Below are 27657 nucleotides of genomic sequence, written 5' to 3' on the forward strand. Positions count from 1 at the left end.
CTATGTTAACATCCTAGGCTTGGTCCCCAGGGTGGCTTCCTTGGGACCCAGAACCATGGGGCCCCGAGCCCCTCCTTTCCCTTTTATTTCTGAGGCACAGGGTAAATGATTCTGCCTCAACACAGGCCCAAAGCAACTGGGACAGCCATGGACTGAGACTTCTGCAACCATGACTCCAACGAGCCCTTTTCCAAGTCCATTGGCTTAGATATGTTGTTACAGTGAGGAATCGCTAACAGACTCATTTAGCATTTCAGTAAGATCTACTTAGCAGTTACTTCCTCCAGTTCCCAGAGAGATCAGGCAAGTCAGGCAAGTGAGTCGTGAGGGCCTAAAAACAGAAGTCTTTGTGGGGTTTTAGGTCGTCCGCCACTTGCTGGCTGTGTAGGAACAAGTGTTACTAAGCTCTAGTTCTGTATGTGTTAGAACTGAGCCTCCAGAAAGCTGCAGTTCTTCGAAACTGGAACCTTGTCTTTTGAGGAAAATTTTCTAATCCTCTACTGTTGCCAGTTTATTTATTCTAAAATACTTTGCAGGCCAAAGAAAACACATCAGGCGTTGCTTGCCAGTGTATGACTCTGCCTCTAATCCGAGTAGTTCCCGGGGCCTTGCTTCCCCGGGCCTGGTGTAGGCGACTTCGTGGTGCTAATCCTGCCACTTCTACCTTCAGCCGAAGGTCCCCCATCTGCTTCCCAGTTTCGCCTTCATTCCTTGTCAATAGCTGGGCCTTTAAGAATGCTTTTGCCCCTCAAAATATAAAACTGCTCAATTCCTTTTCCAAAAAATAAACTTTATCATTTTTTTACCAACATGGCTATAGGTGAATGAATTTCGTGGTATTTCAAGTCTCCTGGCAAATAACTCTAATGAATGATTTGGTTTATTTGTGATTTATCACCATTGTAAGTTGCAGAAATGTTTTTAAATTAACCTGGGAAAAGAGTAGCCCATTGCTCATAATTCTCAGACTAATAAAGTGGATGGTGGCGAGACTGTATTTGGTAAGCGCGTGTTATGGTTTGTGTCTGGATGCCCCCCCAAAGCCTCATGCAGTCACAGGGTGGGAGTCTGGAGTTTATGATTGATTCAGGGTCCAGCACTGGGATTTTGGGTATGAGTGCTACATCTGCCCTGGGGCAGGAAGCCTGCATACAATATCAGGGAGGGAAAGAGGCTTACCCACTGCAGCTCCTCCTTTTCTGCTTTTGCTGTCCCCCGCCACCATGAACTATTTGTTGCCCTCTGCCATGTGCCACTCTGCCTTGGAGCCAGCCGAGTATGGACTGAAACCTCCACACACTGTGAGCTAATTTTGGGCAGTGGGTATTTTGTCTCAGCAACGAGAGAGAGAAAAGTAACCAAGACAGCACTAAATATATGCCTTTGATAATCTTCATGTCCTAACAATCTTAAACATCAATACTTCTTAGACGGAGAGAGGTAAGGCTTGTGATGGAACAGAATTTTGAACCCAAATGATTTCAACACTTTTTAGAATTATTTCATGTATTTTATATCATTCAATCCTAAAGAACAACTAGCTAAGTCAGCCAGGACAGAAAAGTCTCTTCCCAATTTATACTTTTCATACACAGAACACCTGCACTCTTACTACATGTAGGTGCTGTGCAGTTTACATTTTACCCAGACCCCAAATGCCGAGCGAGCATGGTGGTCAGGAAGGGAAGTCGTGGCTTGCTGGTCGAAGGGAACTTTTGCATCTAACTAAATGAATTGTTAGGACTGAGGACCAGGAGGAATTTGTAGGAGAGGATGAGCGGACTGGAGGGGCAGCATCCCAGTGCCATGGATAATGTTTCCTAAACTCACTTCAGTTCACTAGGAGTTGGTGACGTGGCGTTGTTATGTCTGTGTAATTTCTCAAGCATCTGAACACTTCTTGGTCCTCTTCCCTGTGCATGGCATCTCATGGTTAAAAACAGGCGTTGCATTGTAGGGTGAACAATTCGCTCATCTGCTTATCTGACAAAGTCGTGCTTTAACATTCTCATACAGCTTCTTTAAATTTCACGTATCATTTCTAATCACTCTGATGTGCTCCAGAAGTCAAATCTCTATGTCCAGTGACAAAGTTATAACCTGATTTGTGAGTTTATTTTCAAAAACATGTTGTTCCTTAGGAACTTAAGAATTATTGTAAGTCCAGGTGCCCAGAAAGTACCATTTACTGGACCATCTTGTCCACGAAATCCTTTTCAGGGTCTATGAACTTCATTTCAGTGACCTAAAATGTTTGTTTTTTTAATTTAAAAAAAAAAAAAAAACTGCACACAGAGCATTGCCTGTCCTCTTTTTTATTTTTATTTATTTAATTTTAGTTTTTTGAGACAAAGTCTTGCTATGTAGTCCAGGCTGGCATTGAACTCACTATGTAGCCCAGACTGGCCTAAAACTCACAGTGATCCTCCTGACTCAGCCTCCCAAGTGCTGGGAAATGAATGGCACAACCACTACCAAAGCTGTGGCAGCTGTTAAAACCAACTGGTGCTCTCTCTGTGACGGCAGAAGAGGTCATGGGAGGCAGCCCGAAGCTGTTCATTTGTACCTCAGTGTTGGTGAGATGCGAAAGTAATCTTTTCAAAGCAGCAGCAAGAGCCAATGTACTAGAGTGTTGGCTAGGGTGGCACAGTTGGCTAGGGTGGCTCAAAGGGCCAATGGATAACAATAACGCGTCAGGTTTATGTTAATCCGCAGGCCTTCATGGTAACTTACACTGGAAGTTTCCGCTGGTGAGGGCAGTCTCCTTTTAACCAGATCAAATCCACATTGTATGGAAAGGTATTTCCAAATGTAATGAATAAAAATAAGTACATGTAATATTTATTCCTCTATCACATCATTGTACTTGGAACTAAAAGAGCTTTTCTGCAAAATGCTGTCACCCTTACAAATAAGAGCTTTGGTGGGATAGAACAAACTTAACAGAAAGACAATCTTATATCTTATTCAAAATGACACTATAATTAACCAACCTACTGGCAGAAAGTGATGAAATTCTTTCTTTGAATAAATATTTTATATGTTTTTGCTTTAATAAATGATGAAGTATATAGTATTTTCTGCCGCCTTATGTCACTAAAAATATGTGACTATTGGAACATAAATGTTCAAAACGGTGCATCTTTAAGGGGTACCAGGTGATGTTTTGATAATCATATGTTTAAGTAAGGTTTAACATATTTCTCTCCTCAAACATTTATATAGAACTTTTTATACAAGTTGGTTTTTCCTTTCTCTGAAAGGCCTGGGGAAAAAAAGTGGTTCAGATTTCAGTTTTTCAGTTTTTGGAATATCTGCATGAACTTTTTTGGTTAAGTGAAGCCTGACATCCTGCTCAGAAAGCTTTAGATTTTAGAGCATTTTGGATTTAGGGGTTTTGGATTAGGAATGTTCAACTTCTAGAACTGCAGATGTGTAAAAAGTCATGAAACAAAATGTGCATATTAAAAATACTCTGACAAGATGAAAATAATAAAAGTTCATGTGACAAAACTTAGAAATAACTGTTTAAAAATCAAAAGATTCTTAGATTTCAAGCAAACAAACATTTACTTTTCTCAGCAGATATTTTAACACTAGGTTCCCTTTGCTATTTTGCTTTCTTCAAGTGACGGGCGCTCTGAAGAACTTTTAGAGAGCTATGTCGCTTTGAGGCCACACTTCCTGTGCATGACTGCTGGCTCCTGTGATTAAAAATTACTGCCGAACATGACAGACGGAAAGGACGAAGTCCATACACAGAGGTGACACCATCTGCTCAAGTTTATTGTACAGTCACAAGTTACACATCAGAAACCCAGCAGAGCCCTGTACCAGCTTTCACTAACTTCATCCAAGTTAGCAAATGACAGGTTGGAGAGCAGACTCACTTCATGTCTTACCCAATGTGGGTGACCACAGAGAGCTGAGCAAAGATAATTATTTTCTATGCTACCCAGGTAGCAAATTCATTCGAGACACCCAGCTTCCAACTTGGCTTTAGATATTTCAAAGTGTTTCAAAGCTGCTGAGGCACGGTTCGTAGTTCATGTCCAGCCTGAAATAAAATGTAGAATGGACCCTTGGGGGGGTCTACATAATTTTATTTGTATCTCTGCAGCAGAATCGCTCTTTCCTGTTACCAAAAATACTAATAAATCTCACTTTAGATTAGGCTTACGAAATTAATGAGGACTTTGATATTATCTAGGTTTGGTTACACTGTTATATTGCACTTGAGAACAAAGACAACAGAAATCAAAGATTTAGTACCTCTCTCAAGATCATTAAGTAACAGAAATTACAAAGAAATATAAGTATACACTGCACGCTGCTCACTCATAGGTTCATAATTCAAATTAGCCAAGCAATAAGTTAAAAGAGACATTTTTTTTTAAAGTACTGAGTATTTAGTGATTGTATTTACCTTTTTAGATACCAAACACAATTTTTGGATTTTTTTTTTAAATTATTTATCAAATTAATTATATATATATATACATAAGCTATTCATAAGTACAACCAAGGTGACACTAACAGGTAATAACCACACAGAGGTACCCCAAGAACAACTTATCCTTCTCCAACTGGCTCATCAGTACATTCTGGAAGACAGGAACGTGTATCAACTTACACATTCTGTCTGCTCACAAAAACCAGCCAATCCGTCACATACTAGACCTTCGCCACATGACTCCCTTAGAGTCATGATTTACTGTCAAAAACCTTTCACTCTTATAAAAAAGCCGGTAAAGTCTTTTTTACTAACACTTGAAATTTCTCCTTATATAAATACAAAGGATTACATTCATGAGAATTAACTATGAGTAAGTAATTTCATAACACAGGTGGAACTGTGGCAATGTTACTTTGATAAACTGCTTTGCCTTTCACAATCATTAAGGACTTTTAATCAGAATTCAGATGGCAATTCATCACAAGAGAAAAGTAAAAAGAAGAAAAATGACCCTCACACAAATGTTTCATAAAATATCAATTCTGAAATAAATACTTTCATAAGAAATCAACGTTAGTGTCAGTACTTCTCACTTACCTCAAATGCTTTAATAGGTTCTAGCTCATTCATTTAAAAAACTCATTATGAGAGTTTCATACTTCAAATTTTAATCTCAATAAATCACAACTACAGTACTATTTAAAATGTTTAGTGATTAAAATAGACTTCATAAAACTATTTCTTGATATTTAGTCAAGTATACTTACATGTTAGTTTAAGGTAAAAGGAAGCTCAGCATTTTTCTCAGAGAGCAAACTTTCAAATTATACTCCGTATTTTTACTGAGAGAAATATTTTCATTTTTGAAAGAAAAATCTCTACCATTATTATGTATGTATTATAAACTACAGTTTATAAAGGCAATTTAAAACACTGTATTAACTGCCAGTTATAACATATTTAAATTTCAATAGATTATTCCTTTTGGGCTGGGGATATAGCTCAGTAGCACAGCACCTGCCTGACAAGCGCAAGGTCCTGAGTTTGATTCCCAGTACCAAAAAAAAAAAAAAAAAAATTATTCCTTGATACAGAGGCCATGAAAGTAACACACAGTGCAAAATGAAATACTGACACTTTTGTCCAAGAGTAAATTTCTATCTGATGGATATTTTCAGAAATAAAGCTATTATAAAACAAAATAGACAAGGCAAAACTTGCTGTAGACCCACTTAGTGACTGTCTCATGGTAGGTGACACCTGTCCCTAGGATAAAAATATTTTTTTCTCAAAAGAATTTAAACCTATAGATGATAAAAATACTTATTGGATATGATTAAGATCTCTCAGACTACTAATAAATTCTACCCTCTGACACCCATTAATTTTAAAATTCACTAAATCTAAATATAGGGTCATTCTCTATTCTAATTTATGCAACTAATGCGCTTCTATTTTATGAATTGCAGGCTAACTCAACCACTTGTGCACGGAATTATAGCATAAGATAAATTTCAATTATTTTTAAAATATAGAAAAATAGTTATTTAAGGGAAATACTTATCATTGCCCAGTGAGGATGGCAGTTAAAAAGCTATCACACTCTCAATTTCTTGTACACAATGTGACGTAATTGTACAAAATAGGTATAATTGATAGTCCCTCCTAAACCTTGAGAACTGCAAATAAATCACACATTCCATGCATATAATACTATGACTTGCACCTATGGTGCTTTTATTAAAAACTCTAGAGATGTAATTTATGGTAAAAAACTAAAAATGCTTTAAAAGGTTTTCAGTAATTTCAACTGCCTATGAATATCTTTTAGCAGTCATTCTAATAGCTGAGACTGATTTTGTACATTACTTTGTCAAACTGAGGTGGTATCCACATGAATGGTAACAGCCATGGCTAGAAGGCAACTAGGGGGCTTCCTAAATGGCTGACTCCCCAAGTTTTCATGAGGTGGGAGCGGGGATCTAGGTTCCTGTATGTTACAAAAATGATCTCAACCTGTTCTCGGTACGAGTTTCAGAATTACAAGAAACAATATAGATACGGGAGGAAAATAAATTAATACCAACTAAAAACACTGCTCTAGTCTAAGAGCATGCGACTAATAACCGATTATATCAAAGAAAGACAAGCACAAACTTTTAATTAAAATGCTTCCTTCTTTTTGAACTGTAAGTAACCAGACAGAAACAATGGAATAGATGTGGTTTGGAAACAATTTCCAACTCCATGAGGCTGTAAGCATCATATTTAGCTGAAACTAAACTATTACACAAAAAAAGGCATTTTTGAGTATAGAATTAACCTTTAATATAAGGTGATTTAGACGATGATGTAGAATTTAAACTATACAAGTTAAATGTAAAGAAATAGATTGCAGATTAAATAAAAATAAAAGTTAACACCATGTTCCCAATTTTCATGTTCAAATATTGTACCGTTGCTATTACAGGAAAGAAATCATTTTCTCCCATTGCTGGAGGTGGAGGTCAGGGCCTTGCACACACTGAATAAGTGCTGGGCCCCTGAAATACACCTCCATGCTCCAGGACAGAATTTTGAGGGTAGTGCACGGTTTTTAAGAACTTCTACCTGTAAGTGATACTAAAACTCAAATTCATGCAATTACAAAGTAGCTTGAAAAATCAACTGTAGTGTAATATGTACCAACACTAAGTACCTGTACAAAAAATAAGGGCGCTCAGGGGCAAGTACGGATTGCTTTCAAACTACAACAGCAGTCAAAGTCAACACGCTAGCTCACGAGGAATACCTGCAGGAAGCACTGTTTTATATAAAGTAGGAACTCAGGCACTACCTGCCTTATGTACATTGAACGCGAACCATCGCTTAAAATGTCAGCATTTAAATATCTAAAAATAGAAGTCAGTGTACGCATATTAAATGTATGTCTGAACTTATTTATAAAAAGCAGGCTGACAGATATTGCTCTCAATATTGGGGCTAAACTGAGGCCATGAGGTGCCATTAGCAGTCCAGTCTGGAAATTTTATTCCTCACGAAGGAGTTTTAAATGTATAATCAAGTCGTTAATCCTAGTGAGTCGGGATGTGGCATCATTTAAAAGTCACGATTAAGTTTCTGAGTTTCCTTCACCGTTTTCTTGAGGCTGAAGTTGTTCCCTTTCTTGTTCTTCTTGAGGTGGCCGGACACGTTTAAAAAAGCCCATCTGTAAGTTGAAACCAAAAAGCCAACCTTATTTTTACATCATAGAGGATATAATAATATTTTTTTAAATGACTATATTATCACTGTTATAGTTTGTATCTAGCTCTCCCCCAAGGGCTCAGGCAGTCACAGGGTTTTTGCGGGGGTGGCTGAATCTTGAGTGTGTGATTGATTGGTGGTGCAATGCTAGGATTAAAAATGCTGGGATTAAGGGTGGGTGATCACTGGGGCAGCCCATTGACTGGATTGGCACCGCCTAATCCTGGTAGACTGGATACAAAATAAGGGACAGAAAGAGGCCTGTCACTCTCTCTTGTTGCTTTTGCTGTCTTCTGCCACCATGAACTGATACCCCTCTGCCTTGTGCACCCTGCCTGGGGCCAGCCGATTATGGACTGAAACCTCCACAAACTGTGAGCTAAATAAACCTTTCCTCCTCTAGTGTTAGGTATTTTTGCCTCATCAATGAGAGAAAAGTAACTAAGACAATGACCAAGAAAACTGGTACTTTGTATAATCTCTCTTCCTTCGAATAATAAATAATCTTATTGTATACCACAATAGGCCCTTTTCTTCCTTCCTTAGTTCTGTTCATTCTTTGCCTCCTCCTTTCCCTTTTCATCTGTTCCTCCCTCTCCCTTTTCCTCTCTCCTTCTCTGTCCGTCACTTACCCTGTACATTACGAATACCAGCACAGCCAGCAGCAACAGTCCTGCTAGAACTGCTAAAATGATCACCCACAGAGGCACAGGCATGGATGTGGGCTGAAGGCCCCAGGTGACATTAGTGGTAACCTGTTGGCGTGAAAAGGTATTTAGTTTTTAAAATAATTTGCTGCTTAAATACTTGAGTGCCTATTCAATTGATTCTACTGGTATTCACATTGTATTTTTTTCCTGATGATTACTTAGTGATTACATGTTGATATCACAGCATGGTGAGACACATGAAATTCCCAACCGCAGGATAAGTACTGCTTGCATCTGCAAAGACTTTTAAATAATCCAATCTAGTTTATGATGGCCTGTTTCATTTTCAACCCTTAAAAATTTTCAAAATGTCTTCACTTGTTGCAGTTAATTTCCAACTTTCTCACTTTATGAGCAGGAAATATCCTAAAAGAGCCCCAAGGTAATTTAGTACAGTTAAGATGCTAACAGGTCTAGTTTTAATAGTTGTAGGTGAGACCAGTAAAGTAACTAAGATTATACAAGGTTATATTCCTATCAAACAGCTTTGTTCCTTTGAATTATTGAAACAGTTCAATATACATTTTTTAAACAAAACACAATCATTAAGGTATTTCAAGAGATGCATTTATCCCATTCCCCTAAATCCTCAACATACCAGTGTGGAGTTAGAGATATCCTCAATCGGAAGGTTCTTATACGGAAACTCTATGACACTGAATGAAGCAGATGACTTCAGAGAATAGGAGTGATTCTGGTTTTCCTTCTGCAGGGAAAGGACAGTGAGATGATTTCCCGGCCGCGTCAGGTCTTCTTTACTTCTTACATGGCTGTTTGCCGCGTGCCGCGTCTGCCTACTTACATTCATGAAGGTCTCGGTCCACAGCAGGGACTTCACGTAGAGGATCGCACTCTTCCCTCTATCCAGCCGCCCAACCTGGCAGATGATCCTCAGACACTGAGCAACCCCACAACCCTGTGAGAGCAAAGCGTCCACTTTCAAGGCAAGTTCACTCTAGAACTGCCCCCACATTTGAGTGTGAAGTGTTGTATTTTGCTTTTTCTTTGAAGACCAAAGAGAGAGAATTCCTGTTCTTTGGTCTTATAATGCTTAAACAGGCTAATTAAATCAATATTTTTGGTGATCAAGGGGTTGGTTTTAATGTGATTATAGAAGAACAATCTATTATAGAAGAATGACTCTATACCAAAAGATTCCTGTTTATAGCTGGACCTCAACATTTTCTGCAGGCAAACCCAGAGCACAGTAATTGTGGTAAGATATGAAAATCAGATCACAGTATCTTGTGGAAAAGAAGAGTAGGGAGGGGCTGGGGATTTAGCTCAGCGGCAAAAGCGCCTGCCTGGCAAGCGCAAGGTCGTGAGTTCGGTTCCCGGTACCGGAGAAAAACCAAAACCAAAAAAAAAAAAACCAAAAACGAAAAGAAGGGTAGGGAGAATGAATGTTTAATGTCCATTCCACATCAAACCTGTAGAAATCAACGATGTGCTGGTGACTCTGCCACATTTAGTGTTTTTAGAGGTGACTTAAAGATTGGTAGTCAAAGGAAACAAATGTTCTCTGTACTGGTCACATTAAACATGTCACATGTACACACGTGACAAAAAATGCCATCCACGAAGCAATACCACCAACCGAGGAAGAGGAACAGAAGTAAGAAGGGGAACAGTGATTAAGGGCATCTGTGCAAGGTGAGGTGAGTGAGACTAGATGCTTTCACCATAAGATTACAGACATGATGCAGGTGTCCACCTGTGCCACTAATACTCAACACTGCACAGAAGGTTGCAGCTAGTACAAGAGCATCATAAGAAGATATAGAAAAGCTATCTCTCTGCAGAAGACAGGCTCTTCTATACAGAAGACACTAAATAATCCCTACTAATACTAATAAAGAGCTAATAAACAAGCACAAAAAGGGGGAACATCAATATACAGATATAAACTAGAAATTAAGAATTCAGAAAGGACATTAAGAAAAACCTACTTAAAACAGGATCAAAAAGAACAAAGTACATAGAAGTAATATCACTAAGGAAGAGTAAAACTAGAACACTGAAAACTATAGAGTATTTTGGAAAGAAATTAAAGAAGACCTGAATAAACAGAAAGCCTGTGTTCACTGACGGAAAGATGTCACCTTGTTAAGATGACAACATTTCCCAAATTGATAGTCGGACCCAACAAAATTACTCCCCAGAGTCCAACTACCTGTTCTGGAGAAATGGATGAGCTGATCCTCAAATTCATATGCAGCTGCAAGGAACCAAGTAGCCCAAACAATCTTGAAAAAGAAACACTAGTACATGATCCTTCACTTCCCAATTTCAAAACTTACTACAGAGCTACGGTAGGGAAATCAATTTTGATATTGGCATAAAAGTACACATATAGGAAAATGAAACAGAAATGAGAGTAAAAAGGAAAAGCCAACCTGAAAGTAGAAGAAAGATTACTAAGGATCAGTGAGGGGTAGGGGGGAGGAAAGGTGGATGGACGCAATTGACACGTGCAGGTATGGAAGTATCACAGTGCGTTTCATGAATTTGTACATTTAATGTTTTAATAATAATTTTACAAAATAGAGTTGAAATAAAATTGTATCTATGGTTAATTTGCTTTCAACAAGGTGCCAAAATAATTTAAGGGCGGAGAGAAAACAGGTTTTTTTCAGCAAATGATGCTGGGGAAAGAGAAGAGCCAAATGTAAAAGAATGAACCTAGGTCCCTACCTCACACCACATACAAAAACCAACTCAAAATGAAGCTGTACATGTAAGAGCTACAAGTGTAAAACTCAGAAAACTAGAAAACCTAAGTATAAAACTTCATGATCTTGGTTTAAGATATGTTTTTTTTATAAGACAACAAAAGTCTGAGTAAAAAAATTTAAACTTTTGTGCCTTAACGATACAGGCAAAAAGTGGAAACAATCTTGATCTCTGCCAAATCTGAATGGATAAACAACTACTATCCAGTTGTAAAAATGAATCAAGTACTAACACATGCTAAAACATAGATGAATCCAGAAAATATGCTAAGAAGCGAGGCACAACAGCCCTGTCTGGTATCAGTGAGATCCATGTCAAGAAGGCAAAGCAGTAGGCCTAGCAGCAGGTTAGTGGTGACCAGGGGCTGGCAGTGGGAGAGAGCAGGAAGCAACCCCTTAACAGGCACAGCATTTCTTTCTGGCCTCACAGAAATATTTCCAAATTACAGTGGTTAATGGTTACACAGTGTTATAAATATACTCAAAACCACTACATTATACACTTGAAAATGGTTGAATGGTAAATTTTTATCTTAATTTTTGAAATAAATAATTCTATAGGATAGAGAATACAGTATGAAAAGTGGGTTTGGGCGTGGAGTGGGAGGCAACTGTCATTTCATGTGGGCTGGTCAGGAATGCCCTCTACTACGATCTGACACTTACAGGCGCCAGAAGGAGACGGACAGTCAGCCACAGCGAGCGCGGGACAGAAAGAGTGCCTGGCACAGGAGGGGCACTTCTCAAGGCCTGGAACAGAAACATGCCCCTGGCTGTCTGGTGAGAGGCAAAGTGGAAGTGGGAGAAGCTGCGTGAGGAAGGACAGATGAGACGGACAGGCAGGAAAGGCCTGGGTTGGGTTGGACTTCAAGATAACTGTACACTCTGGCTATATTTTCAGTTAGATGGGCAGGCACTGGAGTGATGTGACCTGACCTATATTTAAAGGAATCATTGCGGCTTCTGCATGGTCAATCAACTGCACAGGGAGAGAGGTAGCAATAGAAAGGGCTCGACAAGTCCAGCGAGAGAAGAGGTGGCCGGAGAGAGATGACAGTGGCGGAGCACCCAAGAGGGGACAGACCTTGGGCATTTTGGAAAGTAGATCCAAATCCAGGATTTGCTGGATTGTGGGCTGTGGGATGTCAGAGAAAGTGAAGGTGCAAGTTTCAGAGAGTGGAGCTACTATGTACTAAATACGGATCTCTGTGGAAAGCACAGAGCTGGGAAAGCTCGAGGTACTTTAGAATTAAGTTTGCAGTTTCCTATTTTGGAGGCGTTCTCATAGGCAGTTAAGAGGCTGGAGTTCAATGCAGAGGGTCAGGCTGCAAATGAAACCCAAAGTCTTCTGCCCCAGATGGTACTGAGAGCCATGAGGCTCAGGAAGGTCCTGCGGTGCAGCACTGCCCAAGAGAACTTTCTATGACGATGGAAGCCACCGATGCAGAGATGTCCACTCTACATGGTGAGACGTTCTCCATCCTCATGTGGCTGCTGAACACTCGAGACGGGCCTGGCTTCACACTCCTGCACAGCACAGCTCTAGTGAGCGAAAGGAGGAGAAGCAGAGAAGAAACCCGAGACTCGAGCAGTGGGGTACTCCGAGCTCCAAGGTCTGAAAATGGAAACTAAGAAGATAGAGCTAGAAAATGGAGAATGAGGTGAGAGTGGTGCTGCAGGGTGACTACGTGATCCAAAATTATGAGTGGTTGACTTGGATGAGGATTAAGGAGCCACAATCTGGAAGGGTAACAGTAGTAGTGATTGCTACTGATTAGAGACATGACACCAACTTCCCTACTCAGTGACAGCTTGCAGATCTATTAATTTCTCAAAAAGTTAAACGGCATAAGCCATTGCTCAGCATGATTTAACACTAGTTCAATGTTAATTATTCTTCTAATATATTTTTGCTGGGGTCTTCTCAGTTCAGAAAGAGGTCAGATAGAGGACTGCAGTAAAAAAAAAAGTAAGTTAGAACATAAACTATTTTTATTAGCCGCGTGTAGAAGAGAAGACTTGAAAATTAATTTGAATAGGAAAAAGGGAGGTAAAAATAAATGTAGTTCCTTTTCAGCACAGCTGCTGTTATTTTTGAAAAGTTCTTTGGCATCAGTCCTATAGTCACATATTTTAAATGTCCCTACCACTCTATACTTGAAATGGCGCTTACCAAAGTGTGAACGTCTCCCTCGCTAAGGGCGAGATCCCGCTTGGTGATGAGATGGCTCGTGTCACCTTGCCCGGCACCTGTGTCATTCTTCTCAGTTGCTTGCAAAGATGAGATCTGGATTGTAGTGTCAAAGCACATTGTGAGTAATGATGGAAAATATGCTACCTTGATATATTCATAGGGATGTCTGATGAACATATGATGTACGCAATTTGGGATGGTAGAAAATTCATTGCTTAATATATGGTAAATGGTAAGGACAGAAAATAAAGATTAGAGCCCTGAAGTTATCCATAAAAACTTAGCTGTCCCTAGCCATGATTTTCTGATCACAGAGTCACAGGGGAAAATGATGAAAACACAAGCAAAAAGAAGCCTAAAATTCCACAGTACATCTGTAGTGAGCATCCATTACAAATGTATGTTTATTTCCTTGTCTTAGCTTTCCTTAGACCGCATTGTACAACAGTTTCTTATGCAAATATATGTACTAGGATGGAGAGGACCATATCCAAAATAGATGTAATTCCATCAAATGACACTTTTTAGATCACGTAGGACAACAGTCACAAGTAAAATGGTACATTCTCATTCCAAAGACAGAAATTCCAACACACAACAGCCTAATGTCATATTGTACATTGACTCAGAATTCAAAGGAGCCAAGGTCAAACTGAGTCCCTTAAGACTGTCTCCTAAGGTTTACCAAACACTTCACACAGGGTTCACTAGGACTTCACAGAATTCATTCTGACCCATTGTACAGATAACCTAATTCTTAGCATACTGGTTATAATCTACAATCTTTTTATGGAATCTGTGTATTAAAATAATTCAGTTCATTTATAGGTCTAGAAAGACAGCAATAAAACACCATCATAATGAAGAGCTGCTATTTAGCACATTACCTTAATTCTCAAAGGGTTGATCTCCATGTCTGAAGTGCAGTTCATTGGTCCATCAATGTCATAATGAAGGATGTACAATAAAGTGTTATTGTTATACTTGTAGGGCCACTGAAGATTTAGCATTGCCTTGCTGAATGAACTTGGACCATTGTTTCTCAGCTAATAAGGAAAAGAAACTGTAAATACTTTGGACAAAAATCTATTCTATGACCCTTTTCCTTCATCAACTTTAGAAATCATATACACAGTAGGATTTGAATAACACAAGCCTTATGCAAAAAGATCAAGCTCAGTTTTTGACTTTAATAAACATGAGGATGAAGAAAATAAAAGTTAAATATTAAAGTTATTGATGAATGATTTTAAAAAAATTTTTCCTGTAGAAATACAGTGTTGATTATCTACTACAGACATTTTTGATTTTCAGACATGACTACAAAACGCCCATGGGAAAATTCCCAGTTACCTATTTCTTTTATTCAAGTAGAACTGCTTGATTTGAAACAACAAATTCAGGGGCTGGGGATTTAGCTCAGCGGCAAAAGCGCCTGCCTGGCAAGCGCAAGGTCGTGAGTTCGGTTCCCAGTACCGGAGAAAAACCAAAAAAAAAAAAAATGAAACAACAAATTCTATCAGTTGCTTCTGTTAAACACAAAGCTACTGGTCTGATAAAAATGAATTTGTAAATAGGGAAAATTCCAAAGAAATCCATGCTACATACTTAAGCTATGTAGAGTTTACTTAACAATTACATAGGGGTGTTTTGTAAAAGCGGCTCAGCTGTTCTCTTTGCTGGTGCTCACTACGGCCCACTAAACCCAGGAGCTACGGACCTCGTAGATGTGCTGCACCACTGGCCCGACGTCTTCTTCGGTCTCTGGCTTCTCCTTGTGCTCCCAATTTGGAATCGGAAGAAAGATATGATCGGGACTTGAGACTCTAGACAACGACCAAAGAAAACCTCCCGTGAATACCGAAATGATAGAGTAGGTTCATTTTTGAAAGAACCCTCCATTCACATGAGTAAAACCAGATCTACTTAAAAAATCTTTTACAAAAAAACTCAGGATGACCATACATGCAAAAACTGCTATTACTGCTTTGACACAAGACAGGGGCATTGGTAAGTCAATGTGTGCAAAAGTTCAATAAACACCTTGTGACTTTTATTGTCATGTCTCGTTCCTTTTCAAAAGGTCACCAAATGACCATTTGGAGCTATGAAACACATCAAGGAGCTTATTTGTACAGAATCTACTACAGTAGTAAAACCACCATGGAGTGTCCACTGTCCAAATGGTGGGGGCTGGGGATTTAGTTCAGCGGCACAGAGCCTGCGCGGAAAGCGCAAGGTCCTGAGTTCAACTCCTGGTACCGGAAAAAATAAAAAAAATTTAAAAAAATAAAGGCAACATGGCGACAAAGGACCCAACCTTGTAATCATACTGACCCTCGTATCTCTACAGCGGCTAGCACAGCAAGGTCCACTCTGTGAGATACAACAGGGCTCACTCTGTCAAAAAGATTGGAGCTGAAAAGGAAAATTAAAACATATTTAGGACTGAATTCAGCACAGTTATCATCAAAATCATACACAGACAAACCCAGCAAAACAAAAAATGAGCCAATTCAAAGTAACAAAGACATGAAAGCCTTATAAATCGAAGCAATTCTTTTCATCAGCATTTAATTCCAAGATGACTGAGTTTTATTTCTTAATTATTAATTTTGTTTTATAAACTCAAAGTTGACAAATTCTTATAATATAAATATTGATTTTCACAAATCCTATCGTCAGGAACTAAAGTCTGAATCTCTATAATTCTGTAATACTTAAAGCATATTACATAATATCCTTGTAACATTTTCTCAATAGTTAAATAGGGGAATATGAGTTGTTTTCACACCTTTGGATCTGTAAATCGAATTTCACAGAAGTATCCATTTCTGATTGCTGGTGTACACTGAAACGAAGACCAGCCAGGAGCTGAAGGGGAGAGAAAAAGATGGTAATATTAGTCATTAATTTAGAATTAGAAATTACACATTTCCAATCCAATGACCAAATTAAAAAAAAATCTTATAAAAGACAGTTTCTCTGAGTTTATAAGAAAAGTTAAAAAGGATAATTAAATCTTATTTTTTGGTATGGTTTTTAAATATAGGTTCTCTCTATGTAGTTCTGGCTGGCCTTGAACTCACTCTGTAGCCAAGGCTGGCCTTGAACTTGCCGCGATCCTCCTGCCTCACCCTCCGGAGATCACAAACATTCGCCACCATGCCAGGCTAAATTTGCTCTTCTACTGAGCCTTTTTTACTTAAGATACATAAACTCATCCAAAACCAGCCTACTGAACAACAATTATTAATCATAATTACACCTGCCTACGGTATCAACTACCTTTCTAAAAATTGTAAAAGTAAATGTTTACTGAGGCCACTAAAGTATAACAGTCAGGCACAAGGAGTCAGTGGCAGAGAGCTATGAGTTCCCACGCTACGGGGCCAGGAAGGGAGAACTGGGAGGGTGTCGGGGGAGGAGAACCTGGCTCAGAGAGGTGTGGGCAGGGCCGGAACCAGACCCGGCCCTCTCACAGCTCACACAGCGGCCAGAGAGCTGAGGCCTAGCACACAAGAAGCAGCTTCTTGGTGGTCACAGGAAGGAGACATAAAAATGGCACCCTTGGGCACCACTCCGCTCACATGGCCCGGAGCCGGTGTATGGAGCAGAGGACCTCGCTCCACTGAGCCTGGGGCGACAGAGAGTTGGGGAAGACGAAAATGACAGGACAGCCAGCCATTGTGCTCTCAGCAGCACTTTGAGTGCAGGTGACGAACGGGGCGCACTGCGTCCAAGCTCTTTCCCCCAAGACGCTGCACCTCTAGGATGACTGTCTCCGAAAATCATTCTTAGAGAAACGTGGGAGTCCCATTCTAATACAAATCTGCACGTTACGGGTATCAGTCCAGCGCCACATTAAACGAGCTCGAAGGTAAAACTCAACACAACATATACTGTCATTTTTTTTTTTCCCCCAGATGCCAGGAAAAGACAAACTGTATTTTGATTCCTTGTTAAAGGATTTGAAAAGATATTCTTTGGTGCTTCTCTTTGAGCGCCTGTGCTCCCCGCCCCACCATCAACCTGGAGCCTGATCCAGCTGTCTCTTTGGTCTTCTCTGTGGTACATGTATTATAGGGTTACAAGTTAAAACGAAACCCTGTTCTATCTCACTAAAGAACAACAGTCCTGGTATTTGCCAGAGTGGCTTCTGATGATCCATGAAAGCATCAATTTAACATTTTTGGGCAGGGAATTTCATTATATTATCCAGGTTGGTGGCAAATTGGAGATCATCCTGCCTCAGCCTCCCCAGGAGCTTGGATTACAGGAGCATGTCATTGCACCTGGCTAAAGCATCAGTTTAAAACACCAAAGTTATAATTTCAGCTCTTAAAACACATTCCTATCCACTGACCAAAGCGCCATTTATTGCATATAGTGTATTAGAACAATCCATTATTTTAATATCTTAGTTAAAACTAACAGAACCTTGCTAATCATTAATCATTCTACAGAAAAACAAATTTAGAGGCACTATTTTGAAGGGTCTTTTTTTTATTACTATGAACAAACCCAGAGAAAAGTACTGCAGTCTGTTTGTGTAAGTGTGGCGGAGTGGGGAGTGGGGTGCGTTCACTGAGAACGCCTTACTTGTGCGCCAGCCTTCATGGGGTTTCCTAGGTCACACACCACCTGCCGGGTTCGGTTTTCTGTCTTAAATGCACAAGAGAGTCTCGCTAAAGCCTGTGAGGGACAAAGAAAAAGGATATAAACGGAAATTAGTGGCCAAAAAAGCAGAAACAACTACTTTTCCATAACACAAAGTTCCTACACAATATCAAGCAGTTACATATTTACATTTCCTTATGAAGCAAATAAATCTATTTGAGCAAAGATGGCGGAAGAGAGAAACCAGGACGGGCTGCAGGGGCCACAGCCACAGGTGCAAGTGATTCTGAACCGCAGGGTGGTCAGCAGACACCGCGATGGTACTTTACCTAGCTGACCTCATTTGCAGGCACTTTGCTCGCTATTCTAAAAACGCTCTATTGATGCATTAAGCAAAGCATTAGGCTGAAAAGGAATTAGGGAAGGCAGGCACTCTACTGTTCTCTGGTTTAGCCCTAGGTACAGGAGCAGCCCATTAGTGTTAGCAAGTTGTGCGGGTGCACCTGGGTTTCTGGAGCGGCAGCTTGCTTACCTCGCTGTTGCGGACAACCCCGATGAAATCAGCCTGCGGGGGGATCGACACGATGAGCTCGGCTTCGTAGGCGCCTTCTCCTTGGTTCTGAGCCTTCACGATCAACGTCAGAGGGTTGTCGTCCCCAATATAGATCTTCCTTTGATCACTGGAAGTTAAGACAAATGCAGACAGTGAGTGAAGTGTATACGGGAGCACAGGGCTGTTCAAAGGAACAAGAGATAAATACAAAGGCAGCAGGGATCCGTTCCGCAGGGTTTCGGGGTATTTTAAAAGATCTCTCCGCAGCTTGATAGAAAAAAGAAAACAGCACGCTGGGGGCAAACCTAATTCTTCTCTCCATAAAAGAAAACACCGATGCCACTAGTAAGTCACTGGTATTCCTATCACAGGAGTAACTTTATATCTTTATGCACTGTTTAATTCCCTAATTATTTTTCTAAAAGCTGAATTACTTCTTCATCATAATTTTCACAATGAACTTGCCACTTTATGTTCTACAAAATGGTAAGGGTATCCTTAGAGTTAAGAGTATGTGTGCAGGGGCTGGGGATTTAGCTCAGTGGCACAGCGCCTGCCTGGCAAGCGCAAGGTTGTGAGTTTGATTCCTGGTACCAGAAAAAAAAAAAGCGTATGTGTGCAAGGAAGTATATTTTTCAGATCATATAATATTACTTTGCGACACTACTTTAAAGCTGAATGGTTATAAATCAGGACGGGGAACTAGTGAAAACAGAGTATATATATTTCTCAGCTCATGATAAATAGTTTTATTATAACAATCATGCATTATTTTATTATAATCAATTCTCTTTAAAATATTAATAGAATGGGAAAAGGTGCTGCTCATTTAAATTTTATACGATAACATTTGTTGTTTGGAGTAACACTTACCTATCTACAGAAACCTCCAGCTTGGGTTTACAGATATTATCTTCACCGCAGTCAAGCAGAATGTGAGCCTAGAAAAGACATTTTGCGGTTTTTTTTTACATAAAAAAATAGCAATTAAGTTGTGCACACAGTGTGTATATATGTGTACAAGTAGATGCATACATGCAGATATTCCTATGTACCCATCAGCTTGCTTGTATTCCTGGAGGCAAAGTGACTGTGGCCACTTATTTATTTATAGCCAGGTCAGTGTCACCAGTCAAGAACGGAAAACAACAAACAAAGTCTGGGGTAGGAGAGAAAGTAAGTCAAGAAATAAAGAGTTCATTTGCGCTCTGCTGCCAGCTAAGCTGTGCGAGCTTGGGCAAAATAAGCTTCCTTCTAGAATTTCTCATGAAAATGTTGGTGCGGAGGGTAAGGGAGGAAGGGGCTGCAGACAGCGGCAGCAATGCAGAGAGGAGGACCACAGGGGGAGAGAAACAGAACGAGCCCAGCATGTGCACAGCCACTCAGAAAGGAAGAAAGGGACAAGAACTAAAATGACTGGGACAGGTGAAAGAAGCAAACACCTGAACTTTTTCTCCTCTGCATCTGGCCAGGAGACGGAACCAGCCAGAGTGGGAAAACCAGCCGGAGTGGGAAAACCAGTGTGGGAAAACCTGAGGGGATAAGGGGAGGAGAAAGGAAGGAAGGAAGCAGACAGTGGGGAAGAGAGAATGCAAAAGTTCACAAAAGGATCAATAAAGGTGAAGCCAGAATGGGTCTCCTAGCATCCAAAGGGCTTCAGACCTTGACAGAGAGAGAAAGGCAGATAAAAAGTAGAGATGAAAGCATTTTAAGGGGGGGAGAATAATGAATTCTTTAAAACTAGATGATGATTATATACTTCTAAATCATAAGAGATGCACAGCTACTCAGAATGGCATTATATGACAGGGATCTGAACTGCCATTTTATTAGCATGAAACCCGAAAAAACCTATGTCAATGAACTCAATCACCTAGACATAAGCGGTTGCTCTAAGCTTTAAGAAAAAAGAAAAAGTCACAACCATTAGAAAAATTTATGATGATTCTTTGTCACACCAGGTATAAATCACTGCTCAATTAGTTCAAGAATAAGGAGTGGATTTGGCAGATAACTAATGAAATAGTGATATGGTATGCATCTGAAATTTGTGTAATTTATTATTTATAAAATAGCGGTAAAGGGATACCTGGCCAACTACCACTTTAAGAGAAGAAAAAGGACTTAACTAGCATTGGAGCAGTTACAGTATTAACATGTGCTCTGGGGAGAGATGGTTTCACAAAGCAACATCTTGCATGCCTACAGAAACATATCTCTAGGGTTACATGCTTCCTATCTTGTATGGAGGAAGAACTCAATATATACTTGAACTTTAAAAATGAAGGAAAATATTCTTTCTGCAGAAAACACTACTCAGTCCAATTCCAAAGGATGAAACTCTAATTCTGCTCTGTCCAACAGAATTGCCAGGGCTGGGGATTTAGCTCAGCGGCAAAGCGCCTGCCTGGCAAGCGCAAGGTTATGAGTTCGATTCCTGGTACTGGAAGAAAAAAAAAAAAAAAACCAACAGAATTGCCACTAGGAAGCCATACATGGCTTCTGAGCACATGAAACATGCCTAGTGTGATGGAGATACTGATTTTTGCATTTGTTTATTTTATTTTTCATTTTTTCCTGATACCGGGAATCGAACTCACGACCTTGTGCTTGCCAGGAAGGCGCTGTGCCGCTGAGCTAAATCCCCAGCCCCGCATTTGTTTATTTTAATTCATTTACATTTAAAAATGGGTATTTGAATCCACTACTGAAAAACTTTTAGCACGTTTAGAACAACTTAATTGTACACATGTACTTTTTCAGCTGTAAATTATATGAATTCTAAGTACAAAAACATATTTTTCAATGAAAACTTACTGAGTTTATACATGCGCTATGTGTATAATATGCTTGGGATTTGGGGGATTATAAAAACTGAATGTAATGACTGAATGTACTGACAACTTTTAAGTTGACTGTGTTGAAATGATGTTTTGGATACTGTCATAGGCTGAATTATGTGTGCCCCAAATCCTATGTTGAAATCCTGTCCTCTAGTGGCTCAGAATAGGGTTGTACTGGGAGCTAAGTCTTCAGAGAGCTGACCGAAGTGAGACCAAGGTCGGCCTTCATCCAATATGACTGACCTGTGTTTTGTAGGACAGGAATCCAGAGAGACACACCCAGATGGAAAGACCCCCTGAACATGCAGGTGAACACCCACCAGCCCAGGACAGAGGCCTCAGAGAAACCAACCCTGCTCACCACCTGACTGGACTGTCAAGCCTGCAGAAGTATGAGAAAATCAGTTCCTGTTATCTGAGCCACAGGGTCTGTGGTACTTTGTTAAGGTAGCCCTGGCAAACTAACACAGATAACTTATTCAAATTAACCTCACCGGTTTTCTTTCTACCTTTAAAAAAATTTCACTAACCACCAAATTTAAAGTTATGAATGTGGCTTGCCGTATACTGTATTTCTGTTCGGCATCGGTAATCTGCAGGCAGACTGCAACAGGAGAGTCTGTAATATGACTAAGGAAATGAAGGCTCCATTTAGGAATAAATAATAAAAATGATGAGGTAGGGAATTACCACAGGAACAAGTAACAAAGCTAAGAATGTGGAAGAAAATCTTAAAGCGCATCATTTCACTGTTGACAAACACGGACACAATAAAGGGAGAAGTAAAATCCATCTTTATGGAAAGCATAATACTGAATAATAGACCCTAAGAGGCCCAGATGTTTGATGTTCATTATTATTCATCAAAATTTATCAGAACTTTATCAAAATTGCAAATATACTGGGGTTATTAATGTGTAAAATGAAATACAACAATGAATTGTTAAAACATAAAAATTATTTTAAAAACGCTTAAAAATATTTTAGCTTCCTTATTATACTGCTGTCATACATCTACTCCTCTCAAATTACCCCGTCTCCCCCATCTCTATATCCCCGTCTAAAAAAGTATCCCAAGAGATCTTTTAGAAAGGAAGACAAAGTAGGCTGAGGCAGGAGGATTGTAAACGGGAGGCCAATCTGGGCAACTTGATACCCATCTCAAATATTAAAAAAACAACAAAAAAACGGGAATGTTCTTCACTGGTAGTGCACTTGCCTACCATGCAGGAGACCCTAATTAACTTCCAGTATCAAAAAAACCCAAAATCAAACAAACAAACAAAAAAAAACCCTAGATTGAGTTTAAAGAATTCTGAGAGGCCGGGTATGTTGGTGCACGCCTGTAATCCCAGCACTCAGGAGGCTGAGGCAGGAGGATTGTTGCGAGTTCGAGACCAGCCTGGGCTACAAAGCAAGCTCAAGGCCAGCCTGAACTGCATAGTGAGACTCTGTCTCAAAAAGACAAAAAAAAAAAAAAGAATTCTGAGAAAAAATATTAATCTAAGAATATGAACATGAAACAATAAAAGGAATAGGAAATAGAAATATTTAAATATAGACCGTTGTTTTGTATTAGTTTTTGGTTTCTGTTGTTTGCTTTTGCTGCTGGGCATTGATCCTCTCCACCAAGCTACATTCCCAGCCCTTTTTTATTTTCCTGTTTTGGGTCAGAGTTTTGCTAAGTTGTGTGGTCTGATTTTTTTTTTTCCTCTTTAAAATAAAAAATAAAGTCTCCCCAGTGCTGGGATTAGAGGTGTGTGCCACGAGACACAGCCAAAAAGAGCTATCTATGTATTCTCCATGTATATGTGAATATGTTCCACTCTTTTTAAATGTACATCAAAGATAACATGAGTATTAGCATTCAGGAGGCTGTCCTGAATGATCCACAACAGGTGGATCATGAGCTCAAGGCCAGCCCAGGGTATCTACTCTCAAAACACCAAAAAAAGGAGAAAGAAGGTGATAGAGATATCAGAGATGGTGGTTAGCAAAATACTAAAAAGCCACTGTGTAAATAAACTGGTATTTTTCCTTGCATTGCTTTATGTATATGAAATATGACCCTGTCCTTCTCTGAACTAAGTTCTAAGTGGGTTTAAATATCTCTGACCTAAGAGCTCAGCTTCCTTCCCCTCTGACTTGTTTGACCAGTCTCCCAGCTGGAGGAGCGCACTCCCTTCCAACGTCTGGGCCCGGGCCGCGTACCTGCCGGCTGACGTTGGCGGGGGTGAACTGGTTGAGGACGGGCTGCAGCCCTGTGGCATCCGCCGCCGTTCTGTGATCCAGCCGGTACTCCATGAAAATAGTAATCGGGGTGAGCTTGTCTCTAAACTCAGATTCATCCTAGAAAGGCAAAAGCCTCCAATTAAAGACAGCATCGACCTAAACGATCCAGGGAAATCCACACCACAAACCCCAAGCCAGCTGTGCGCCTCTCTTGAACCGCCTTCAAAGCAAACTGAGAAACGCTATTGTGTAAGTGTAGTTCAAAGCGGAGTCTTTCAAAAGCTTACCGTTATCTACCGAGGGCTTTTAAGCAGTTTCTGTTTTACGATGTATGCTACTCACAGAAAATACGTGAGGCATGTTAATGAGATGAGCACTAAAACGCACACCCAGCATAGTAACTAGAACAATGCTGATTCCGACGGAGCTTCCATCGGCCCCTCCCCTCTCACCCTCTGCTCCCTGCGCAGAGAAGTGACTACCCAGTGTTAGATTTGCCATTCCCTGGCTTGCTTTTCTATGGCATCATTTTCTGGGGAAAAATTTTGGACATCTTTTTGTGTCCGATGTATCATCGGTATTTATAGTCTCAAATTGTTGGGGGCCAAATGCATATAGGTCTGATGAATCCAGCTTTTACTACTTTGCGTGTCAGTAAACAGCATATTCTTCAGGTGTGCTTTTTCCTCATGTATCAGAAAATGGGATTCTCCGTAGACTATGATTTGCTTTCCATTGAACATTCACCTCCGCTTGCATATGGCCAAGATTAAATTTGCGGTTGAGCAACATTTCATCATGTAGTACAGTGCAATTTAGCCATTGCTATTTAGGCTGTTTTGGGTGTGCTTGTGCTATTACAAAAATTGTTGCAGTGATTATTTTAAACATAGTGACAAGATCTGTCACCTCTATCTTACTGTGTTCTTTTCCAGTCTGCCTAACAACTTACACTACCATCAGCAATGTGTAAGAGGCCCATGAATTCACATCTTAACCAACTAATAGCAGCTCATGGCTTTGTTTACGTTTAAATTTGTATTTCTTCATAGTTAGAACTTTGTCTTTTTCTTTCTTAAGTTGTGAAAACTTTATGTGATTTAATCAAAAGCTTTTCCTGTACCTAAGTAAGACGGTCATCTTTTTACCTCAGTCTATTTATACAGTAAGTTCCAAGTCCTGATCTTTAATGTTACCCTACCCTAGAATTAATCTTGCTTGACCTATTGCTCTTCTTTTATGAATTGTTCACTTGTGGTGATTTAGTAATGCTACATAAGTACTTTTGAGTACAACGGGCCTGAAATTCCACTTTCTTGTACTATTGCTGATCAATCAAGGTGGTAATTCTTGTGTAACAGGATGAATTGGAAATTTTTTTAGTTTTTCTGATTTGATGGATTTGTTTTAAGATCAAAAATGTCTCATAAGTCTGTCAACCACCCCCAGGCCTGAGCTTCCTTTGTGTAAAGACATACATTTTCATTCATTCATTTATAGACAAGGTCTCACTGTTAACGCAGGCTGGCCTTGAACTCATTTATGTAGCCTTGACTGGCCTTGAACTCACAGCAATACTCCTGCCTCAGCCTCCCAAGTGCTGGGATTACAGGCCTGTGCCACCATGCCCAGGTGTAAAGATTTTTAGTTTGAATTCAATTATTCAAAAATGGCTGAGGATCATCCAGGTTTTCCATTTCTTCTCATGGCAGTTGTATTCTGTATGCTTAAAAATTTCTGCTTCAGTTTCCCTATATTTAGCAAAAGCTTATCATGATATTGCTATTTTAATCCCTACTTTACAGTTATTTATGTCCCTTTTCAACTCCAAGTTTTGTGGGGGATTTTCTGTACTTCTTCTTTATTATTTTCTTTGTCAACCATTCACTTACACATCACTTAAGGGAATAAATACATGTATCTTTAATTTGGCTTCCATGGCATTCACCCATTGTCATATGTAGCATTTTCGTGACGATTCCGTTCTAGGTAAAACTCATCATGATCCTTTTTTAAACCATTCAGTTATTTAGAATCACATTTTCTGTGATTCCCCAGGAAACCAATTTTCTAACTTTCTCTTACTGATAAAAACTGTTGCTGGGGTTTGGACCCTAAAGGTCCTCCAAAGATCCACATACTAAACATCTGGTCACCATCGGGGCTCCCCCAGGGGTGGGGGGCAGGCTCGTTCAGAAGTGGGGCATCTTTAGCGGGAGGTCTGAAGGTCCCTGGGGTCAAGCCCTTGAGGATGATGTCGGGACACTGTCCCCCTCCTCTTTCCCAGCTCTGAGGTGAGCAGCTTTGCCCTCACTTCAGACCCAGTGAGCAATGAGGTTGACGAAGTTCCTGGCACCTCCAAAACTCTGAGCCACGGAAAACCTTTCCTCTTTGTAAGCTGCTCGCCTCAGATATTTCTTACAGTACTGGAAAGCTAACGGGACTGTGCCGCGATCTGACAGCGTGTTTTCTATGCTACCACTTCTGGAAATACATTTAAACTCCCTTTATGGGTCAATTTTTGTATCCTCCAATTGTTGCATGCTGGGTTCTCTATAGGTCTATTACATCAATCACGTTAATTATACCACGTCTGCTAAACCGTTACTGATGCTTTTGTCTTTTTTAAATTCTCATCCTTTATCTCTTTAAGTATTTTATACAAATTTATATCATGTAACTGATAATTCCAACTCCCACGTCCTCACAGGTGTAAAATCTGGTATCTTCTAGCCGCTGGCATCCTCGTACGGATGGGGGGTGTTCTCTTTTCACTTCTGTTTGGGGAGCTCACGTTTGACTGAACCTAACCTTGGCCCTTGGGGCATCCGCCGCGTGGCTCTCCTCAGGCTGTGCGCCTGCTCTGTGCACCCTGGGCCTCACAGCAACGCGCTTCTCTGAGGGTCTGCGCCTAATGCAGGAGCCTCTGTGGGTCTGAACCCCTGACTGAGGTCTGCGGTCACTGCCCCGCTGTCCCCAAGACCCGCCCTTCCCCAACAACCATTCATCGCCTCTCAGCTCCCAACTCAGACTCAGGGGGCCTGGAGAGTCTGGCGACTGTCTTATGAGGCCAGCAATGTTCAGGACGTGTGTTTATTACGCTTCCTCACTCACGCTGCTGTGCCAAGGCCACTTGGAACATCCTGTCTGCCAGGAGGGAAGCCCATGCATCCCAGGGTCAGCTTGCACGCTTCAAAAGCCAGATTTCCTCAGGTGCATCTTTGTGCTGTGCTTTTCCTCTTGGTTAAATACCAGTTTATTGGAAGCAAAAATAATTTCAATGAGAAAGAAAAAGTGGTAACTAAACAAGACGGCAGCAGAGAGTGCCTCTTACCCGCAGATACGCCCCCAGCTCCTCACACTGCTTCTGGCCCCCCCTGGAGATGGTCATGTTCTTCGAGTGAGCCGGGGACCTGTTATGGAGAAACAGTGCTCTGCGAATTGCTCCTTTGTGCTTGAGTTTATCCAAAAGAAGCTCCACCTGGAAGTCTACACAGATCAGAGGGTTTATAACCAACATATTCCTACGGACACAGCCCTGCGCTAGGCATCTAGAGTTGTCATACACGCACGTATTTATTTCTGACAAATAATCTCTTTCCAAATCAGGCCTATACATGGTAGTGAGACTACACCATGTTAATTTGGAATAATTATTTCATAATAATTAAAGAATTAATCTGACCCTTCCCAAGGTAATATACATAATTCTAAATAATGATGGTCGTAAAGAGATAGCAGATGAAGAACTGTGTCTTTTCATGTAAGCCAAGGGAAAGAGGGCATCCAAAGGGCGGAACAGATGTGAACGGAGCCTCTCATCCCCGGGCAGAGGGACGGGTGGTGCCAGTGCCTCGCAGGTGCCAGGTCCTGGGTCCAACCCTCAGCAAACAATGACAACAACAGCAAAGACTTCTACTCTTAACCCAAGTCCAAGACTCGGCAATTCTGCTGGAGAAGCACGCATGGCTGTGTGCCCCAGTCACTGCACTAAACACAAGGACGGATGAGCCATGCACGGGATCACCCGTAACTCCTGCCAACACAGGAAATTACCGGGGAAATAAGCAC

General features: G+C 40.4%; 1 protein-coding gene across 4 annotated transcripts in view; it reads right to left on the reverse strand.

Moving 5' to 3' along the window:
- Positions 1–3765: 3765 nt before the first annotated feature.
- Itgav (integrin, alpha V) overlaps positions 3766–27657 on the reverse strand; it is an 81274-nt gene continuing 57382 nt past the window's right edge. For 3 of the 4 annotated variants that reach the window (XM_005373337.2, XM_013512419.1, XM_013512426.1), the window contains exons 17-30: positions 26921–27075; positions 23566–23703; positions 19385–19452; positions 18491–18638; positions 17941–18033; positions 16133–16212; positions 15676–15756; positions 15059–15164; positions 14226–14384; positions 13318–13431; positions 9215–9328; positions 9011–9118; positions 8335–8457; positions 6165–7664 (exon numbers count right to left, since the gene is read on the reverse strand). In XM_005373337.2, the coding sequence (XP_005373394.1) occupies positions 7569–7664; positions 8335–8457; positions 9011–9118; positions 9215–9328; positions 13318–13431; positions 14226–14384; positions 15059–15164; positions 15676–15756; positions 16133–16212; positions 17941–18033; positions 18491–18638; positions 19385–19452; positions 23566–23703; positions 26921–27075 (1583 nt within the window). In that variant the 3' untranslated portion in view covers positions 6165–7568. Of the gene's footprint in view, positions 4058–6164; positions 7665–8334; positions 8458–9010; positions 9119–9214; positions 9329–13317; positions 13432–14225; positions 14385–15058; positions 15165–15675; positions 15757–16132; positions 16213–17940; positions 18034–18490; positions 18639–19384; positions 19453–23565; positions 23704–26920; positions 27076–27657 lie in introns of those variants that run through there. The other variant, XM_013512423.1, reaches the window with a different exon arrangement.

This window comes from Chinchilla lanigera, unplaced genomic scaffold (genome assembly GCF_000276665.1).
Source record: "Chinchilla lanigera isolate Chin_1 unplaced genomic scaffold, ChiLan1.0 scaffold00002, whole genome shotgun sequence".
Taxonomy (NCBI): domain Eukaryota; kingdom Metazoa; phylum Chordata; class Mammalia; order Rodentia; family Chinchillidae; genus Chinchilla; species Chinchilla lanigera.